General features: G+C 42.0%; 2 protein-coding genes across 2 annotated transcripts; one reads left to right on the top strand and one right to left on the bottom strand.

Moving 5' to 3' along the window:
• Window positions 1-786: 786 nt before the first annotated feature.
• On the bottom strand, window positions 787-3,197 carry LOC137275327 (uncharacterized). Its single transcript, XM_067808163.1, has 3 exons — window positions 2,855-3,197; window positions 2,002-2,249; window positions 787-1,845 (listed from the first exon to the last, which is right to left on the bottom strand). Exons 1-3 carry the CDS (start codon window positions 3,195-3,197, stop codon window positions 787-789), a joined length of 1,650 nt encoding a protein of 549 aa, XP_067664264.1.
• A 13,936-nt stretch (window positions 3,198-17,133) lies between these two features.
• Window positions 17,134-18,986, top strand: LOC137282720 (uncharacterized). The gene is made up of 3 exons (XM_067814510.1): window positions 17,134-17,152; window positions 18,427-18,485; window positions 18,759-18,986. Exons 1-3 carry the CDS (start codon window positions 17,134-17,136, stop codon window positions 18,984-18,986), a joined length of 306 nt encoding a protein of 101 aa, XP_067670611.1.
• The last annotated feature ends 717 nt before the right edge of the window (window positions 18,987-19,703 follow it).

The raw sequence follows: 19,703 nt of genomic DNA on the forward strand, positions 1-19,703 counted from the left end.
GATGGAAAATAGTCTGTTGGGCTGTCCGGGAAGCTGGTTCTTAGCCACAAAATCCCAAAGCAAACCCAAATGAACACGTCCATGCCTTGACTGTTCAAAGCGGATCTGAGTAACGCCAAGAGCATGGATCTCGCTGACTCTAGCCGCTGTTGCCAAAGATAGTAAGAAAGCCGTCTTCTTGGAGAGATGTTCGAAAGAGGCTTCCTCTAACAGCTCATACGGCGGACCTCTGAGATGTTGAAGGACGACATTCAGATCCCAAGCTGGAGGACAGAACTTGGCCTTCCGGTCTTCCAGCTTGAAAGCTTTGAGAAGCGCAATAAGTTCCGGGACCTTGGAGATCTGTGCATCTGACTTGATAGTAAGGACAGAATTCAGTGCTGACAAATAGGTGCCTAAGGTGCTGCCTCTGAGATGTCTAGAGTTCCGTAGAAAAAGAAGGAACTGTGCCACAAACTGAGGGGATGCTGCCATGGGATCTTGAGACCTTTGTGCGCAAAAATTCTCGAACGAGTGCCATTTGTCGTCATAAAGATCGGGTAGAAACTCTATGTGAGCGAGCTATAACGCTTGCTACACGCGTAGAGTAGCCCTTAGCCTTTAACGCCCTCTGCAAATGACCCATGCGTGAAGATGAAAACGTAGTGGATCCGGATGCAGTTGTCGACTGTGTGGATGTCGGAGAAGATGCAACCACTCTGGAAGTTTGTATGGGTCTCCGCTGGCGAGCAGTCGAAGGTCGGGAAACCAAGACCTGGCCGGCCACCAGGGCGTGACCAAAAGCAGTCAGAGGTTCTGTGTCAGTCTGATTTTGGCAACTATGTCTGTAAGAAGGACTGGAGGAGGGAACGCGTACACATCCAGACCTTCCCATGACAGAGACATCGCGTTGACAGCCCACGCCTGCAGATCCGGCACGGGAGACACATACGTTGGTAACTGGTGATTGAAGCTGGTGGCAAAGAGATCTACCAGTGGTCTCCCGAGTTGACAGCAGATCTGGCGAAATGCGTTCGGATGGAGCATCCACTCCGTAGGGCACGGTTTGCCGGGGCGTGACAGGGCGTCTGCCAGAATGTTTTTGCAACTGGGAATCTGACGAGCCGCGATCACGATGCCGTTGCTGTCTACCAGGTCCGCTAAGAGGAACATCTGGTCCAGAAGTTCTTTGGATCTGGTTGTACCCTGATTGCGAATCACCCACACGACTGCGGAATTGTCGGACGCCACCAGAAGCCTGGAGTCTGTTAGAAACGGTAACCAATGGTGGACCGCTAGGATGACTGCCTGCATCTCCAGGTTGTTGATATGCCACTTCCTTTCGGCGTCTGACCACAGCCCTGAGGTTGTCTGGCCGTTCAAGTGAGCACCCCATCCCAGGAGGGATGCGTCTACAAACAACTCATGGTCATGTTTGAAGCTTGTCAAACAAACACCGGCGCAGACGTTCCACTCTACCGTCCACCACCTGAGGTACCGATGCAAGTGCGGCGGTAGAAGAAATGATGACTGGAGGTCGTTCTCTCGAATAAATGGTAATAGGAACCTCTGAAGTGGGCGCAGCATAAGCCGTCCTCTGAGGAGGAGGTCTTGCGCCGACGTCAACAGACCCAACAGAGACTGCCACTCTCTGAGGGTTAGAGGTAGGGACAGAGCTCGATCCGTAAAGGCGAGAATCTTCTGCCATCGATCGGGAGGGACCCTGACAAGATTGAGCCGGGTCAGGAACAACCCCCCGATGAATGTTAACTCCTGCGTTGGCTCTAGTTGCGACTTCTCGGTATTGATGATCCATCCCAACTGATGTAACAGGCGTGTGGAGAAGTCCAGTTGTTTGCGTAGCAACTGAGGATTGCAGTGATTCAGAAAACAATCGTCAATGTAAGGATCGAAGTCTATCCCCTGAAGGTGCAGGAATCAGGTGACCGGCAGCGTGATCCGCGTGAAAAGCCACGGGGCCGTAGAAATTCCAAACGGCAGTACCCGACATTGGTAGTGTACCCCGTTGAATATGAACCGCAGGAACTTCCTGTGACGTGGGAAAATAGGAACGTGCAGGTAAGCAGCCTGTAAATCTAGGCTGGCCATCCAAGCTCCGGGTGACAACTTGGCTCGGATCTGATCCAGTGATGTCATTCGGAAATGCGGGGGCTCGGCTAAATACAGGCTGTTGAAAGTCGCCATGTTGTGAATCATCTGCATTTTGGTGGAGTCTTTCTTGGGTACCAGGAAGATGGGTGAATAGAACCCTGGGGAGTGATGGGGTTCTGGCACTATCTCTATAGCACGTTTGGTTAACAAAATGTTGATGTTTTCTAGTATAGTGAGTGAGTGAGTTTAGTTTTACGTCGCACTTAGCAATATTCCAGCTATATGGCGACGGTCTGTAAATAATCGAGTCTGGACCAGACAATCCAGTGATCAACAGCATGAGCATCGATCTGCGCAATGGGGAACCGATGACATGTGTCAACCAAGTCAGCTAGTCTGACCACCCGATCCCGTTAGTCGCCTCTTACGACAAGCATAGTCACCTTTTATGGCAAGCATGGGTTGCTGAAGGCCTATTCTACCCCGGGACCTTCACGGGTCTGTTTTCTAGTATAAGTACCTGTTGATCTATTGAGTACACTCGTGACTGGGGAGTGGTAGTCAACGGCGGAGCTCCGGCTAGTGGTAGCTTGTAGCCGGTTCTCAGGATCTTGCAAACAAACGGGTCTTCCAGGAATGTCCAATTGGCCCAAAAGACCCCTAGTCTCCGACCTACAGGGGTCGGATGAACTGGCACGACTGGGGGTGGGACAACCTAATTGTCCATGGCTTCAGCGGCCGGAGTAGGGGCGCCTGCCCCTACCTCGACCGGACGTATAGGGCACATCCCTGCCGCGTTCTTGGGGTTTACGGTGCACTTCCGAGTCCTTAGTACGACCTCGTCCCCTCCCAAACGAGGAATGGATAGACTCTCTTCTGGGCACATATCTTTTCTTGGCACTTCCCCTGGCTTGGCCACGAAAAGCAGAACCCAAGGCCTCAAAGGTTGATAATGCCACTTCCGTGTTTGTGGGTTCAGCGTGTTGTTTATACACCGTCGGAATCTTTTCGTCAAAGAGGAACTTAGACGTAAATGGCGTAAGAAGTAGCTGTTGTTTAAATTCCTCTTGCCAGGTGCAAGCCTCCAGAAAACCAGATCGTCGCATAGTTGTTGTAAATGTCCAAGCAGGTCATGTAGTACTCTGCCTTGCCAAGCAAATATGGTAGTTAAAAGATCCACCCTCGAGGCATTATCCTCCGATAAATCCATGGCTGCAGCGGAGGTGGCAGACGCAAGCGCTGAGATAGGTTTAACCATGCGCTTCAGTTCCGTGTCAATAGCTGCTAGCTTTGAATCCTGAACTCTGTAAGATGACGAAGTAGAGCTTGACAACCTCTTGATAGAGTCGTCTTGCACAGCCCCGTTGTCGGCAAAATCCAGACTGTGAACTTTATAGTCTGATTTCTTAGACTTGGATGCTTTAATAGTAGGATTTAGGGATAATTTCTAGTAAAGAATCTAGTAAAGCTACAGCATCCGCCACCATGGGGTGAGGTGGAATGATTAATTCGGGAGACAGGTGAATTGCCGCCGGGTTGCTTGAATCAGAAGAAGGTGAAGGACAGTCCGGTAATCTATCGGCAATCCACTCAAAGACAGCAGTTAAGGGAAGATAGGTGCCATCATTATCACCATCATTGCCAGGATCCTCCTCGTAATCTGGACAAAAGAACTGTTCCTCGTGATCCTCCCAGGAAACAGAGGTTGATTCCCGTCGCTGATTAGAGTTGGAGGCAGAATTCTTAGTATTAAATTCGTTGCAGGAAGTCCACGGTGGTTCTCGCGATCGCGAACGCTGGGATCTAGAGAGACGCCGCGGCGATCTTGAACGGGACCGCACCCTACGTCTACTTCTGGTACGTGAGTCTTCCTCTAAAGAGCGCCTTGGAGATCGGGAACCAGACCAGGAGCGTCGGCGCCAGCTACGATGAGGAGAGCCGGAGCGTCCACCCCTCGGGGACTTGGAGCGAGACCTGCGCTGGGAACGCTCAGCCTCCAAGTGCCGAGAGCGTTCTTCATCCAACTGGCGCTGTAACACTTCTTCTCTAGAAAGTGTATGAGACACCCTGAGTATCCGATAAGGAGTAGGCACAGGAGCAGGGTCCGGTAACAACGTTGGCGCTGGTGTTGGTATAGGCGCTGGTGTCGGAATAGGCGCTGGTGTCGGAATAGGCGCTGGTGTCGGAATAGGCGCTGGTGTCAGAATAGGCACTGGTGTCGGGATAAGCGCTGATGAAAACACAGGTGCAGACATAATCAAAGGCACCGGGACAGGCAGTGGCGCTGGTACAGGTAACGGCGCTGGCGTAAGTCTAGGCGCTGACGATGGTGAGGGTGCGGACGACGAGGTAGGGAGTACAGCAGCGCCAGGCGTCAAAAGAGACCGCAGAAGCCTCTGAACTTCAGGGTGGGATAGGGCATCAGGGTGAGATAGGTCTACAAAAGCGTCCTAACGTGTAACTCTGGAGACGAGCGCGCCGGCGTAATAGATGAGCTCCCCACACTAGGCGTCGATACTGGTACTGAAGGTGGTGGTAGCTCCTGGTCGTCAGGTAAGGATCCCAGGGAAGACGCTGGCGACGACATTCTTCTTTTACGTTGCGTAAAATGCTTCCTCCGAACCGCCAAAAAGGTCTTGAAATCTGCCAGAGATAATGTCTGACAGTGTAGGCACCGATTATCAAATGGAGCAAACAGCGGACGCACAATCCGGACACCAGGGATGTGGGTCTTTGGCTGACTTCTGCCCCTTGCAGATAGTACAAAAGTCATACACAAAACTGTAACAGACAAGAAACCAACATTTGACGACAGGTTGACACAGTGCCAGGAGGAAAACCCCCTACATAATAAATGTAGAAAGTAATTGCACCCTTACATAAAAAATAGGCACACCCGTAAGTGCGGGGCAGCGAAAACGACAACCAAAATGGCTGCCTTCGATACGCTGAATTCAATGGCAGAAAAAGGTACGAAAAGTACCAAAATCACAAGTAAAATGACCAAGCATGGACAAATACATGAAGGGCAAACAACCAGCAAGATGAACTACCCCCATGGACGCCATGCCGTTCTCACACACGACAAGGACAAACCCATGCCTGAGTGAGAAAAAACAACACGAGGTAGCAAGGTAAGTGCAGTTAAATACTTGTTTAACTTGACATACACAACAAAGGGATACAAACCATACCTACCAAAGAGTAGCAACTTTATTGAAACTACACAAAGTAGATACACAGCAAACCAACATGTCCGTTCGCACGCACGCTTAAGGTAAAAGTGAATTTTGGATTCTGCGCTCTCGCGGGAGTGGAGAGATCACGTCACTTCCGTGACTACATTCGTAGATTACATGAGGTAGCCATCGAGGGGATGGCGAATCAACAACTGTCTGATCTCGTTTAGCGAAGCTAGAGGTAATATGAATAAGACCTATGGTAAGGCAAGTTAAAAATTTGGACATGTTCACTGGGCTGATGATACCAAATTGCATTTCAAACTTGTCATTAACTTTTCAATGTACTTGCTCAAAACTTCTATTTTTAAAGATTTTTAACTTTTTTATTCGTCACATAACTGAGACCAAAAATGGAATAATGCCTTAAAATCTACAGTTTAAGGAATTTGGACATGTTCATTGGGCTGATGATACCAAATTGCATTTCAAACTTGTGATAAATTTTTCAATGTACTTGCTCAAGACTTCTATTTTTTACAGGTTTTTAACTTTTTTTTTCGCCACATGGCTGAGGCCAAAAATGGAATAATGCCTTTAAAATCTACAGTTTAGGGAATTTGGACATGTTCTCTGGGCTGATGATACCAAATTGCATTTCAAACTTGTCATTAACTTTTCAATGTACTTGCTCAAGACTTCTATTTTTCACAGATTTTTAACTTTTTTTATTCATCATATGACTGTCACCAAAAATGGAATAATGCCTTTAAAATCTACAGTTTAGGGAATTTGGACATGTTCTCTGGGCTGATGATACCAAATTGCATTTCAAACTTGTGATTAACATCCCAGTGTACTTGCTCAAGACTTCTATTTTTTACAGATTTTTAACTTTTTTATTCATCACATGACTGTCACCAAAAATGGAATAATGCCTTTAAAATCAATGGCAAGTGGGTGCATGAATTACCCTAACTAAATGCTAAATCTAGAAATTCAACAGTGCCGCTGCACTCAGTTCATAATGCTTCACTTGAGAGCAACAGTAGACATCAACTGAATTCCAAGCTGTCTGCAAAATGTTGATCTGGACTAGGGGATCAACCCAACATGGGATGAATGGTGAACAACCTGTGAACATATGAAGTTAATCATTAATAAAAACATTTGGTTTTAATGTCATAACCTGAAGGGAGGAAAATATGAGAAAAATATAATGAATTAAACATCAAACATAAAAATGTTTTATTGGACAATTACGGCTAAAATCTGTCAGAAGCCTTTGAACTGTCAAATACATTTATTCACTGAATGGAAAAATGACAAATATGTCATTAGCCATGCCACTACAGAGCCGAGGGAATTGTCTGATTGTTAGTATGGCATATAGTATTGGTACTAAGGGTTCACAGAAAGCTGAGCATATACTGCCTCACCAGTGGAAACTTGCAAGTCAAATACATCTTTTCTGTGTATCTGTCTCAGTAATAATTACATCAACAATAATTTCCTTTATATCAGGCATCAGGAAGATGCTTCTGCATCTGTGACTAAAACTTTACATATGACCATAAAAATCACATTTGATATCTCATATCAGATCACACATATTTTATTTGATATTTGTCAACTAGCTTTCCCTGAGATAGGGAATGTTGAGTTTGACTTATTGTTCCCATATCAAGGCATTGTGATTACACTGCCCTTTAGGAAGTGATCAAATGTAATGTATGTCATGTTTGGGATTACACTTTCTTAGTAAAGTACAAATTCTAGTACTTTTTTGGTTGAGTCCCACTTGGGACTTGAACCTGCACCCTATCGCCAGCACACAAAGTCAGCTGTCTAGACGGATCAGCCACTGTGACTTCCTTACTGGTTGTGCCTGAAATGTATCAATATCAATCATTAGGATCAATTGTATTTCACATGTTTTTGTTTATTTTTTTGTTGTTGTTATCAAATGCCACACTCAACAATATCTAAGCTATATGGAGAGGTATAGTAATAAATAATGTCATGTTTACCATTCTTTTTTTTTATCTCACATTATGTGATTAATGTTAATAATGTTATAAAATTTACTGAAAATGAACAAGAGTAGAGAAACATATTCAGTGCAAAAGCCACAGATACTAATCTATATTTATTGACATGTTCATGTACCATGACTGGCTTAGCTATGGATGTGAAAAAATACATTTTAGGTACAAGGACATACTATTCAAAAACTGACTCTTCCTTAATTGTATATTGTTCATTATATACAACAACAACAAAAAAAAAAGAAAGTGGGAACATCACAAAATTTGATAGTCATATACATATATAAACTGAATCATGGTGAAGTCATTTATACTCTTAGATAAATGTTAGTTTTTGTGCGCTTAATGGTCACTTTAAATAAAATTCAATATTTGTTGAGTTTGAGTGAAAAGAAACATTGTCAAAAACAGCAAAAAACAAGGGTGTTGAAACACACCAGCACCAAGTTTGATTCAAACTCCCAAACACAACAGCCTAGTGCATGAAGAAGACAGACTTCCTCACAATGCACAGGTAATGGCAACAGGGCACTGGCAGTATATTTAGTGATAACATTTTTCTATCTCAACCTATATAATGTGTTGACTAAAGAAGAATGACTATTAATGATATATGTCCATGATAGTCCTGGTTGAAAAATGTGTTCCAAATTAAACATGATTTGTACATACTAAACCTTAGTACAAAAATACATGAGCATGATGATTACTGTTGACTTCTGCACTCCAAATAATTTTAGCAAGCCTTAACTTACATAGCATGTGCATGTTGATGCTGCTGCACAACTTACAGTGTTGGACACTGACCAAAATGTGTCTACGATCCAATGCACCAGCCTACAGAAAAAGTCTGTTTGTCCTGCTGGATTGCTGGATTCAAATATCATTGCTTCCAGAAAGGAGGACTATAAAAATACTTTAAATCTAATCTATACACTTGTTGTTCTTCCAAATTAATGATGTTTTATATCTTGGAAAAGTGGTAATCAGCATCATGTCACAACCACAATGAAACAAGGGTCATCAGAAGCTGACATATTCCCCTGGCCCCCTTTGTGTGCAGACTATTTGTGTTGCAGACCTCTAATGTACAGTGCACAACCCACAAATCCGTTGGCATATGACCAGATGGTGGCCAAATGGATACTGGCAAACTCCAGTACAGCAACATGCAGTGAACTTGGACTAAGTACTGTGACTATGTGTCCCAGTGTGCTGTTCAGACTGACATCAAGTGATCGAGGGAAACAATACCAGTGCCTTGAGCATGTACTAATGTGTGGATATGTGTGCTATATAAGTATCCTATATCATGTCATATCATGTCATATCATGTCATATCATATCATATCTCACTTAAGGTTAAAAATATAAATTATATCTGTAATCAGCAAAGTCACCATTTCAAGATCTGTATCATATATGTGCCAAGATCTGTTGAAAGATATGAAATGGTTTTCGAGTTGTGCTACCAAGTTTTACTGACAGATATTTAGAAGTTTTTTGAGTTCTGCTCCGGAAACGAAACACACCTATAACTTTTGAGAAACTTTTTGTCCTAAATGTTTCCACGGAAACCGAGATAATAATAAATCACAAGAGTCATCAGAAGATGACATATCCCCCCGGCCCCCACATATTTGAAAGGACAAATCATCTGACAGTTACTTAATGACTTTTTAGACTAAGTTTGAATTGTTTCCATGGAAATCAAGAAAAATATAAACGCCATGTATCTGTAAACAGTGAGGCACCACTTCAAAATCCTCCATTTGATAACTCACACAAACCTGTAAACAGCAAAAGGCACCACTTTACATTCTTACTGTCAAAAAAAAAATTTGCAGAAAAATACTCAACGTTTTTTGAGTTCTGCTCCAGGAACGAACCCACTGCACCATTTGACTAAGACCAAAACGTTTCATAGAAAAACAAAAAAAATGTCAAAAATCTGTCACTAGCAACAGGCACAACCATAGGTTGAGATTACTGTATCTATCAATTTTGGTATAAAATTATGAAACGGTTTTTGATTTATGCTCCGGAAATGAACTCCACCCTTCCCTTTTGAGACAAAGTCTGAATTGTTTCCAGGAAAAAAAATGACAAAAATCTGTAAATAGCTAAAGGCACCACCAAAATGTATTTTTGGTATATCTACCACTTTTACTGAATAATATTGAACAGTTTTTGAGTTATGCTCTGGGAAGAAAATCATTATGGACAACCAGACGGACAGACAGATGAGATGTCGACTATAAAAGGGAACTGAATGATACTTCAATACTTTCTCCTGTCCAACATATCCATAAAGAGGAGATTTTTTGCATTGAAATAGCTGTTAGAGACAAATTAGGTCTATTATAACCCTCAGGTAACACTATTTCAAAAATGCTTTGCAAAATGTATTTCTGCATTAATGAAGAATCTTTTATAATCAAACAGATACCATAGGATTTCACTCATTTGTCACAAAAGAAGGGGGGCATGTGATAGTTCCAAGCAAAGGCATATTTCGAATATCGAATAATGTTTAAACCTAAAAACTGGTAACTACACAACTTCCTGTTCATTAATGGTCAGTTCTTTGCCTTCCTATACTGACACAACAGAGTCTACTACATTAAAGGAATATGATTTTGATACTCATGACCTCATGTGATTGAGATTTAAAATAACTTCAACAACCCCACATTTCATACATTAGTCAGTTTTTTAAAAAAATGAAGAAAACTTAAGGAGTTTATTGGTTACTCTCCTCAAAGTGAAAAAAAAAAACCTCAGAAATACAAATCTAATGAATAAGTTTAAGTGAGTCATTAAATTTGATATTGAGACACAGCCTGGACCAGAAGACTTACTAAACATGGTATGCACCTACATGTCCAGTTGTGACAGCATCTACAAGGTGGTAGAGGATATCAGTGCAAAATGAGGGTGCTTGATTACATACTGCCAACATTAGCCTAACTTGGATGTGAAGGCTTCTGATTATGCTGATTGTGTAAAGATACACCTCCCCTGTCACAACAAGTCTTTCTACAAGTTGAAAATGGTGTCAATATCATGTTAAATGTCAAATAGGAAATTAACAGCCATGAGACTACATACTTGTTTGAAAGTCAATAATGAAAAAAGTGTTTTTTAAAAAGAAAACCATGTCTATTCATATGCAAAAAGGGTCAAACAGAATGAATGAATCATATGCAACATTGTTTACTTCAATCAAAAGGGTTTGTGACATGTTGTGCCAACAACAGTGAACACATTTCGTACTCACAATACTCACATCTTGTGACTTTACACTGAGAAGATTAACTCAGACACCCAAATAGTGGCAGAGGCGACTTTATCCTAATTTGTTGTCAAATTTATCTGTTCTATGAATTTAAAAACCAGGTAACAATGACTCGACAATGTGGGCTCTTGTCACTGATAGACCACAAAACAAAGCTGTGTTCAAATCTGGGCCACTAAACAATCCATTCCATTTAAAGTAGCCATAGCTTCACGCCCAGTACTATGAAATCTGTCACTATTTGCCAACTGGTATCCATGGTAAAATATCAACAGGAAAGCATAAAAGTATGAATTATTAAAGTGTGTACTTGCCTTTACAGGTTGCTTAAAACTGAAGTGTTTTCCCACTAACTTCCACAGCAACATTATGTTTCATTGAAAAATATCCTTCCTTAACAGGCTGTTAACATGTTGCTGAAAAGTTATCACCATATTTTAGCAGTATTTACGAAAATATTCCGCACAATAAGAATTAGTCATGGTACTTACTGAGCTATTCACCAATATGGCCTGTCAGTTCACTGCTGCTGATCATGTTTTTATATAAGACGGCAGAAGAGAATCATGGCAGTACAAATAGGTGTTTCCTCACAATTTACTCTATCGCCATTTCAGAATTCCTTGTCTCATTTGTGAATTAATGTATGTTTGTATCATGATACAGTAACCTCTGATATTTGATTGTGTGACTAGTTGATTGATTTTTGCGCAAGACTGATAGGGAATGGAGCAATTAATCACTTTTGTTAACATGCACTATTATGTATGATATAGATTGTTATTATATTGATTGTGATATTGCCCCGACTAAGGTGAAAACATTTATGCAGTTCATAACTGTTTCTTTAATTTTCCTCTTATGTTACATCCCACAAGATTCTTGAGCTGTCCTCTAGTGTTGTGAAAAAACACTGCAAACAAAACAGAAATTGTTAATTCAATGCCCTGAACTGTGCACACTGATACTGATGTACTGGCGATAACTGTTAGGAAGCAATTACTATTTGACAGCCATATTGGCATGGAATGACCATCTCAATTTTGCTGTGTCCACTGTCAACAATGGTCACCCGAAGTTTCAATCTGAAACACTCTAAACAACCTTGAACTTGGAGTCAAATCATGGATGGGTGGAGTCAATACAATGTGCACATTGTGGACCAAAAGAAATTTCAGTAAAGTTCAGTGTCTTTCATCTGATCTTTAATGAAAGCTATCACAAGTCACCCTGAAGAAATTGAGCCCAGACAGAACAGCCCATTTACACAAAACACTGTATTCTCCTCTTCCATTATATGCCGGGAGGATAATAATGAATAACTTTTCTCTGATGATACATCTGTATATCCGAAATGGGATCCCAAACTTTCGACTCCAGAAAACCTTTAGCAAACCCCTCTCAAAACCATCAATTCGTCGAGCAAATGACGTTAGTGCCACATCAGGTTTTGCATGTGCAATCGTTCATGTGATCTTTGCATCGAAGTTTTCCTCATTTGCACATGTTTGCATTGGCCTCAAGAAGTGAAACAAGAGTCATCAGAAGATGACATATCCACCCGGCCCCCACATGTTTGAAAGGAAAAATAATCTGAGAGTTACTCATTGTTTTCATAGACTAAGTTTGAATTGTTTCCATGGAAATCATGAAAATTATAAATGCCATAGATCTGTAACCAGCAAAGTCACAATTTCAAGACATGTCTGATATATCTGCCAAGATCTGTTGAAAGATATGAAATGGTTTTCGGGTTGTGCCCTGGGAACAAAGCCCACCCCTCCATTTTGAGAGAAGTTTGAGAGTTCTGCTCTGGAAATAAAACACACCTTTCACTTTTCAGGCAAGGTCCAAAATGTTTCCATGATCACAAGATCCTATACATAGCAAAAGGCACCACTATAGGTTCTGATTGATATATCTACCAAGTTTTGCAGAAAAAACACTGAACGGTTTTTCAGTTCTGCTCCGGAAACGAATACCATCCCCCCATTTTGAGACTAAGTCTGAAACGTTTCCATGGAAACCGAGAAAATAATACATCACAAGATCCTGTACATGGCAAAAGGCACCACTTCAGGTTCTGACTGAAATATTGTGACGACACAAGCAGAAGACCGTTAGATCATCCTATGTCACCTACGTGACAGATTTCTGCTGGCTACACGAACCAGGGCTGAGATGTTAAGAGGTCGACTGTCCTCACGGACCATTTGAAATCATATGCGGGCAGCCAGTCTCCATTCTCAACCTCCATATTGTGACTTGACATTCTGTATACCCATGTTTTGGAAAGGAGGTGTAGCCTAATGGAACTGATTGTGGCACTGTCAGTGTATCGAGTACATCACTCAGTTCTCAGCAATGAAATAATAACAATTTAATCATCTTACCATCTCTTGTTCTTTCATAGTGCCCTAAAGAAAGAATATTTCTTTTTTGACTCAGCATGCTTAAAAACTTCTCTCCACACATTCTGCAGAATTCATCAGACTAGAAAAGAAGCAACTAAATATTAGATATTAGTTGTAATTACTGCATGGATACAAAATTTCAAGAACACAAAATTCTTACACAAAATCATCAAATCACAGATGTCAGATGATTCAGTCAGCACTGAAGGCTGTACACAATGCATTTCAAGAATAGGCCCAGCAAAAAGAAGATGCGTTTCATTTCCTACCAGTCCAAGAGTTGCTTAGGGCTGGATGAAGCTCTTCTGGGGCTGCTGGCTGCAGGTTCAAGGTACGCTCTGACTGTCTGCCTGACATGCCAAGAAAGTGGCCAAAGTGGGCTGGGATGAGAGAGAAAATGAATGAAATGTTGAGTCAAGAGGGGATTGCACATGGTAAAAGGGATGCAGTGGGGTCTCTGCACAAGACAAAGCAACCAAGAGGGTACAGAGAGGGTCCTAAAGCGCTGAGAGTACGGAAAGTGGTGCCCGAAAAGAGAGAGAGAGTGAATGAAATATTTGGTCTAAAGAAGTCTGTACAGGCTCCAAGTGATCAGGGGAATGGTCTGCACCAGCCACAATCAACCATGAGGGGCCAGGTAGGGGGCAAGACTTCAACCGGGACTTAAGACCTTGTCGGAGCTTAAGACCTGGTAGACAAGGTCTTAAGCTCCGACAGGGTCTTAAGTTCCGACTGGTCCTTTTCTGAAATGGTAGGGCAACATGAAGATGCTTTTCATGTCCTACCAGTCTCTTGGGGTGCCTGGGGCTGGATGGATCTCCCCTGAGCAGCTGCCACAACCTGTCATCTACCCACTGACTGTTCGCCATGAAGCGCAGAGAGTGCGGAAAGTGGTGCCCGAAAAGAGAGAGAGAGTGAATGAAATATTTGGTCTAAAGAAGTCTGTACAGGCTCCAAGTGATCAGGGGAATGGTCTGCACCAGCCACAATCAACCATGAGGGGCCAGGTAGGGGGCAAGACTTCAACCGGGACTTAAGACCTTGTCGGAGCTTAAGACCTGGTAGACAAGGTCTTAAGCTCCGACAGGGTCTTAAGTTCCGACTGGTCCTTTTCTGAAATGGTAGGGCAACATGAAGATGCTTTTCATGTCCTACCAGTCTCTTGGGGTGCCTGGGGCTGGATGGATCTCCCCTGAGCAGCTGCCACAACCTGTCATCTACCCACTGACTGTTCGCCATGAAGCGCAGAGAGTGCGGAAAGTGGTGACTGAAAAGAGAGAGAGAGTGAATGAAATATTTGGTCTAAAGAAGTCTGTACAGGCTCCAAGTGATCAGGGGAATGGTCTGCACCAGCCACAATCAACCATGAGGGGCCAGGTAGGGGGCAAGACTTCAACCGGGACTTAAGACCTTTTCAGACTTAAAATATTTAAATATTTAAACTCCAACAGGGTCTTAAGTTCCGACTGGTCCTTTTCTGAAAAGGTAGGGCAAAATGAAGATCCTTTTCATGTCCTACCAGTCTCTTAAGGTGCCTGGGGCTGGATGGAGCTCCCCTGAGCAGCTGCCACAATCTGTCATCTGCCCACTGACTGTTCGCCATGAAGCGCCGAGAGTGCGGAAAGTGGTGACTGAAAAGAGAGAGAGAGTGAATGAAATATTTGGTCTACAGAAGGCTGTATAGGCTCCAAGTGATCAGGGATTACCGAGATTGTCAAGAAGGGATAAAAATAATTCCATAAATACTACGAAATTGTTGATATTTAAGTGATTTCCAGTTATGAAAGAAATATAAATGACATTTAAGAGTCAATAAGTGTGCTGTCTTTAACAACAACCTCTACACAATGGTATTCTAGAGAGAACTGGCCTCTTGCAGACATATTAACTGGTGAAGGTTTTGGCATACTGGTTATTTTTTATGCTTTATGTTTATATTGGCTTCATACCAGAAACTATTAAATTTACACTTTAAAAGAATTTATTTGTCTACTTCAGATACAAGACCAAAACTGCAGAAGAATGAGTTGTCATTCTTGGAAAAAATGGGGACATATATATTTCTTTTTATTTTTCAAAATGTGAACTAGCACAGAGCGTGACTAGCATTGCTTCGGCTTGGGTAACCTGCCTTACATCAGTGCACTATCAGAGTTGACCCACTTTTGACATGCGCGGAAATAGCCTAATTGGGTGTGGCAATATGCATCGCATAAGTATTACGTCGGCTGACAATATATTTTACTGTGTATGGAAGGACTGCAATGAAAAGTTAGGACTGGGCTGAGACATGGCATAGTCGAATGTCAGCCAGTGGATGTTTTCGAGATGGCTTTGGAAATCGCTTCAACCCAGCCAATGCTACCTGTAGGAAGCTGCGTCTAAAAAAAAATAAAAAACACATTATATTGAATAAACGGCACATATACTAAATACTTACACATATCTCGTATGCATCTTGTGGTTGAGACATTGCATAACGCAAAGAGGCCTGTCATTGAGACATGTATTCTATCCTTAGTTCAACAGAAACCATTGTTGCCCATATGTGACGTAGCACATAAGCCCCGCCCACTAATGATTATTCATGTTCAATCGGGACTTAAGACCTGTCAGGGTTTAAGGGCCGCACAGACGTATATGACAACCCAATTAACACTTACCTTTGGCATAAACAAGAAACTAAACATGGCAACTGTTATCAGTGGGATAGCTATGGATGATTTATAATCAGTTGGACATAATCTCTCAAAGTGTTGAAAATGAACTTTTAATAAAATGTTTAAACACAGTTAGTCTCTAATCTCTAAAAATTACAATAATTCTAATGCATGCAAGTACAGTAATCGAACTCCACAATAGCAAATGAACCTGCCAGTCTTACGCCTAACAAGTAAATCAGCCCTCCACATTTAATGCCAAAACCGAATGGGACGAACACGCCAGGGTATCGTTTACGCACCGTCTACGTACCCAAGACTACTTCGTATTTCACGTGCACTCATACATATCTCCGGATGCATTCAAGTGACTCGACCAACATGCACTGGGTGCGTTTGGGCGAGCATTTTCAGTGGAAACAACAAAAAACCTAAACTTTCTTCAGAACAGATGTAAAACGAAGGAATTTCGATTGAATATCTGTCGTTTTGTGACTTCCTCGGGTCTGAATTGGCAGCCTAAGTACGACTAAGGTGTACCCGATATTTGCTTTTATTGCGTATAATCTATTTATACGCACTTGAAATGTTCCACTTCCTTTACACGGGGCCTCTTATGTAGCATCTAATGATAGGTTTATGTATCACTGGATGGGATGAGACCTGGTGTCTCCGTTTTGGTGAGTGCTCCTTGGCAGCAGCATCAGTCATTGTTACCGTGGATTCCAACATGGCATGGAAACCAACAGGAGACGATGTCATGATAGCAAGAAACAAGTTCATTATGCATTCTATGATTTCGTTTAAAAAGGATACTCACGTGCGACGTTATTTATAGTCCTATTCACTTTGCCTTTCACAAAGCAACCTTTACTAAGGTTAACCTTAACTCCCATTCTTTAACACTGCACTAAAGCTACCTTAGTGACCTGTGATCACCTAAGTGCTTTGTGAAAGGAGGCCCAAGGTCTTTACACCGATAACATCTTACAATGACTGCGCGTTTGTAACTTACAATGACTGGGCGTTTGTAACTTACAGTCGATTAATCTGACTGTTTCTGTTTGAATCGTTGTGTTTCCAACATGTTTAAAATTTATGTTACAAACTGAAGTACATTTGCAGCATACTTGCATACTGGCATGCTATGTCGTCTCTTTTGTCCTATGTGACAAACAGCCATTCTGTATTAATAACGTGGCTGGGATCCTCACTTGTGGCGTACGTTAGAGCGCGCAAAGGGAGTCGGGAACCAGCTTAGGTACGGATGAAACCAGTCGTTAACTTCACGTAATGCTATGACGATCTCGCGAGATTTATGACGTCGCTATGACGACAGTTTCATTCTGATACCGCCATTTTGACGCTATCTTACCTTTGCGATATAGCTGAATTTCTGTTGACATTTGCCTGACGATCTGTTCATCACCAGTTGTTTTCACTATGAACTCCTACAAGCAAGGTATTTCTTTATTTCTACAATAGTTAATTGTTGCCAATTTTGCTTTCTTTTATGACTTTTTGACTTTACTCATCCTGACGTAGGGTAAACGGAGAAACTTCCTGAACATTTTGCCGGTTGCCATTGAAGATTCACTCGAGTTAAATTTATTTGGCGTTACTTACGGACTTTCAACCTTTCAAGTGGGTTTAAAAATAACAGTATACAACATCAATTTCACAGAGTTATATAATAGGAACGCGGTATGTGCTTATAACTACTACTAGTGGCTATTTATGCAGCTTCATTTGTGCTCTCCACCATATCAGTTTGGTTTCTCGCAATGGTAAATACTAAACTGTTTTCAGAATAAGTACGTTATTGGTGTTTAGGATCACAGTATAGTACCCGAAGCCAGATTTATTAATATATAGTTCAGCCTAACTGTGTTCCAACCGAGCCATAAGCCAGTTCTTGTTCTCACAGTATAAATCAGGAATTGTTTTCAGAATATATTCAGTTACATTGTAAGGTCTGAATTTGCTGCCAGCTATAATTTTTAAGGTCTTCTGACCAGTAGTAGTGTTCCTTCTGTCCACATGCTACCATCACGATTCAGTACCAAAAGTTCGGTAACAACCGCTAATATCTAAACCGTATCATGGTGATTATACGAGTGCTCCGATAGCCAGGTTGGAAACACATGGGAACTAAGCCGGTTGAGTCGGAGTAATTGTACATTTGTACAATATTGCAACGTCATAGTTAAGAATGGGAAAGGGTGGTGAAGCCAATAATGTTCTGATACAATGATGCACGTTTGATGTCATGCGCGATTATTTGATGGGGGATTCTACAGTTGGCCCAAAATAATAAATAAATTATTCAGGAAAACATGATTAATATCAACATAGACTCGACATGCTTGACCAAGACGTATTGTGATATATATATTGTATACAAAAGGGTCACTGGTACTCACAAAGGTAAGTCACAAGTCGTCAAATATGGAACCCCCAAACCGACTGCAAGTATGTTATTTGTACAAACACAAGAGTTGTCTTGATGTGTATAAAAATATCAATGGGGAAAGAGCACATGGTTTGGCCGATTAGCAGACAATATGTCCGGTATAAAAATGATATCCCATGTATGTTGTTATCTTAATTTTGTGTAATACCCTGCTATTCCAATTTTATTGTTGAAGGCCATTTGTTGTTGAAAGTTTGATACAGTCAGGCTCTGTTTGATGTTAGGGGTTATTTCTAAGACTTTCATTCCTTCTTTCCTCACAGCCCTTGACCTCGTGATCAGGTTCCCTTTGAACTTTGACATCTGGGCCCCTCCTCGTCAAGTGGGTGTTTAAGGGATTCAGTAGCTTCATATTGTAAAACTGAATTTGTTTGCGTCTACTATTTGTGTATGGACCAATCCATTGTCTCAGTTACTGACACAAAGCCATGTCTTGACATTATTATTGATTATTTATTTTGCAGTAAATATCCCAAATCTAAATCCCATTTTCCTTATACTGACCATGACTATATCAATCAGTCATGACCATCTACTCTTTCTCTACTTTCCCCATCTGTCAATCTTTTCTTGCCCTTCTCTTCCTCCCTGTCAGCGTCCGACTGGGAGATACATGACCATCCTTGAACCCCTGTCTGAGCTGCCCACCCCTCCCACCTCTCTCCCTGTCCCTCTGTCTACCCCCGTCCTCCGTGATGCCCCCCACTTCGTTGATATCAACCTTGATGACGACGACACCCCGACTCAATCCCCAGTTCGAGTCTTCCTGTCACGTGTGTCTGGATTCTTGAGGAGAGTGTTCCGTACCAAGATGGATGCCTAGAGTGACATCGTGTAATTATTTGTATTCTTGTGGAGTGTGTTTAAGATGGACGCTTAGAGTGACATCTTACAGATGTTTGGATTCTTGAGGAACGTGTTTAAGATGGACGCTTAGAGTGACATCTTGGAATTTTTTTTATTCTTGAGGAGCGTGTTTAAGATAGACACCTAAAGTGACATCTTGGAATTGTTTGGATTCTTGAGTGTGTTTAAGATCGACGCTTAGAGTGACATCTTGCAATTGTTTGGATTCTTGAGGAGTGTGTTTAAGATGGACACTTAGAGTGACATCTTGCAACTGATTCTTAGGGAGTGTGTTTAAGATGGACACCTAAAGTGACGTCTTGCAATTGTTTGGATTCTTGAGGAGTGTGTTTAAGGTCGACGCTTGGAGTGACATCTTACAGTTGTTTGGATTCTTGAGGAGTGTGTTTAAGATGGACACCTAAAGTGACATCTTGCAATTATTGTTTGGATTCTTGAGGAGCGTGTTTAAGATGGACGCTTAGAGTGACATCTTGCAGTTGTTTGGATTCTTGAGGAGCGTGTTTAAGATGGACGCTTAGAGTGACATCTTGCAATTGTTTGGGTTCTTGAGGAGCGTGTTTAAGATGGACGCTTAGAGTGACATCTTACAGTTGTTTGGATTCTTGAGGAGCGTGTTAAAGATGGACGCTTAGAGTGACATCTTACAGTTGTTTGGATTCTTGAGGAGCGT

Source organism: Haliotis asinina, chromosome 1 (genome assembly GCF_037392515.1).
Source record: "Haliotis asinina isolate JCU_RB_2024 chromosome 1, JCU_Hal_asi_v2, whole genome shotgun sequence".
Taxonomy (NCBI): Eukaryota; Metazoa; Mollusca; class Gastropoda; order Lepetellida; family Haliotidae; genus Haliotis; species Haliotis asinina.

Excerpts from the sequence above, each read along its gene's own strand:
- LOC137282720 (XM_067814510.1), top strand. Across the intron at positions 18,486-18,758 it reads TCTGGGCCCCTCCTCGTCAA|CGTCCGACTGGGAGATACAT; the intron begins GTGGGTGTTTAA and ends CCTCCCTGTCAG.
- LOC137275327 (XM_067808163.1), bottom strand. The coding sequence starts at position 3,197 with ATGCGACGATCTGGTTTTCTGGAGGCTTGCACCTGGCAAGAGGAATTT. Across the intron at positions 2,250-2,854 it reads GCCCTATACGTCCGGTCGAG|GGTTCTATTCACCCATCTTC; the intron begins GTAGGGGCAGGC and ends ATCACTCCCCAG. Across the intron at positions 1,846-2,001 it reads TGCGGTTCATATTCAACGGG|TTGCTACGCAAACAACTGGA; the intron begins GTACACTACCAA and ends TGCAATCCTCAG.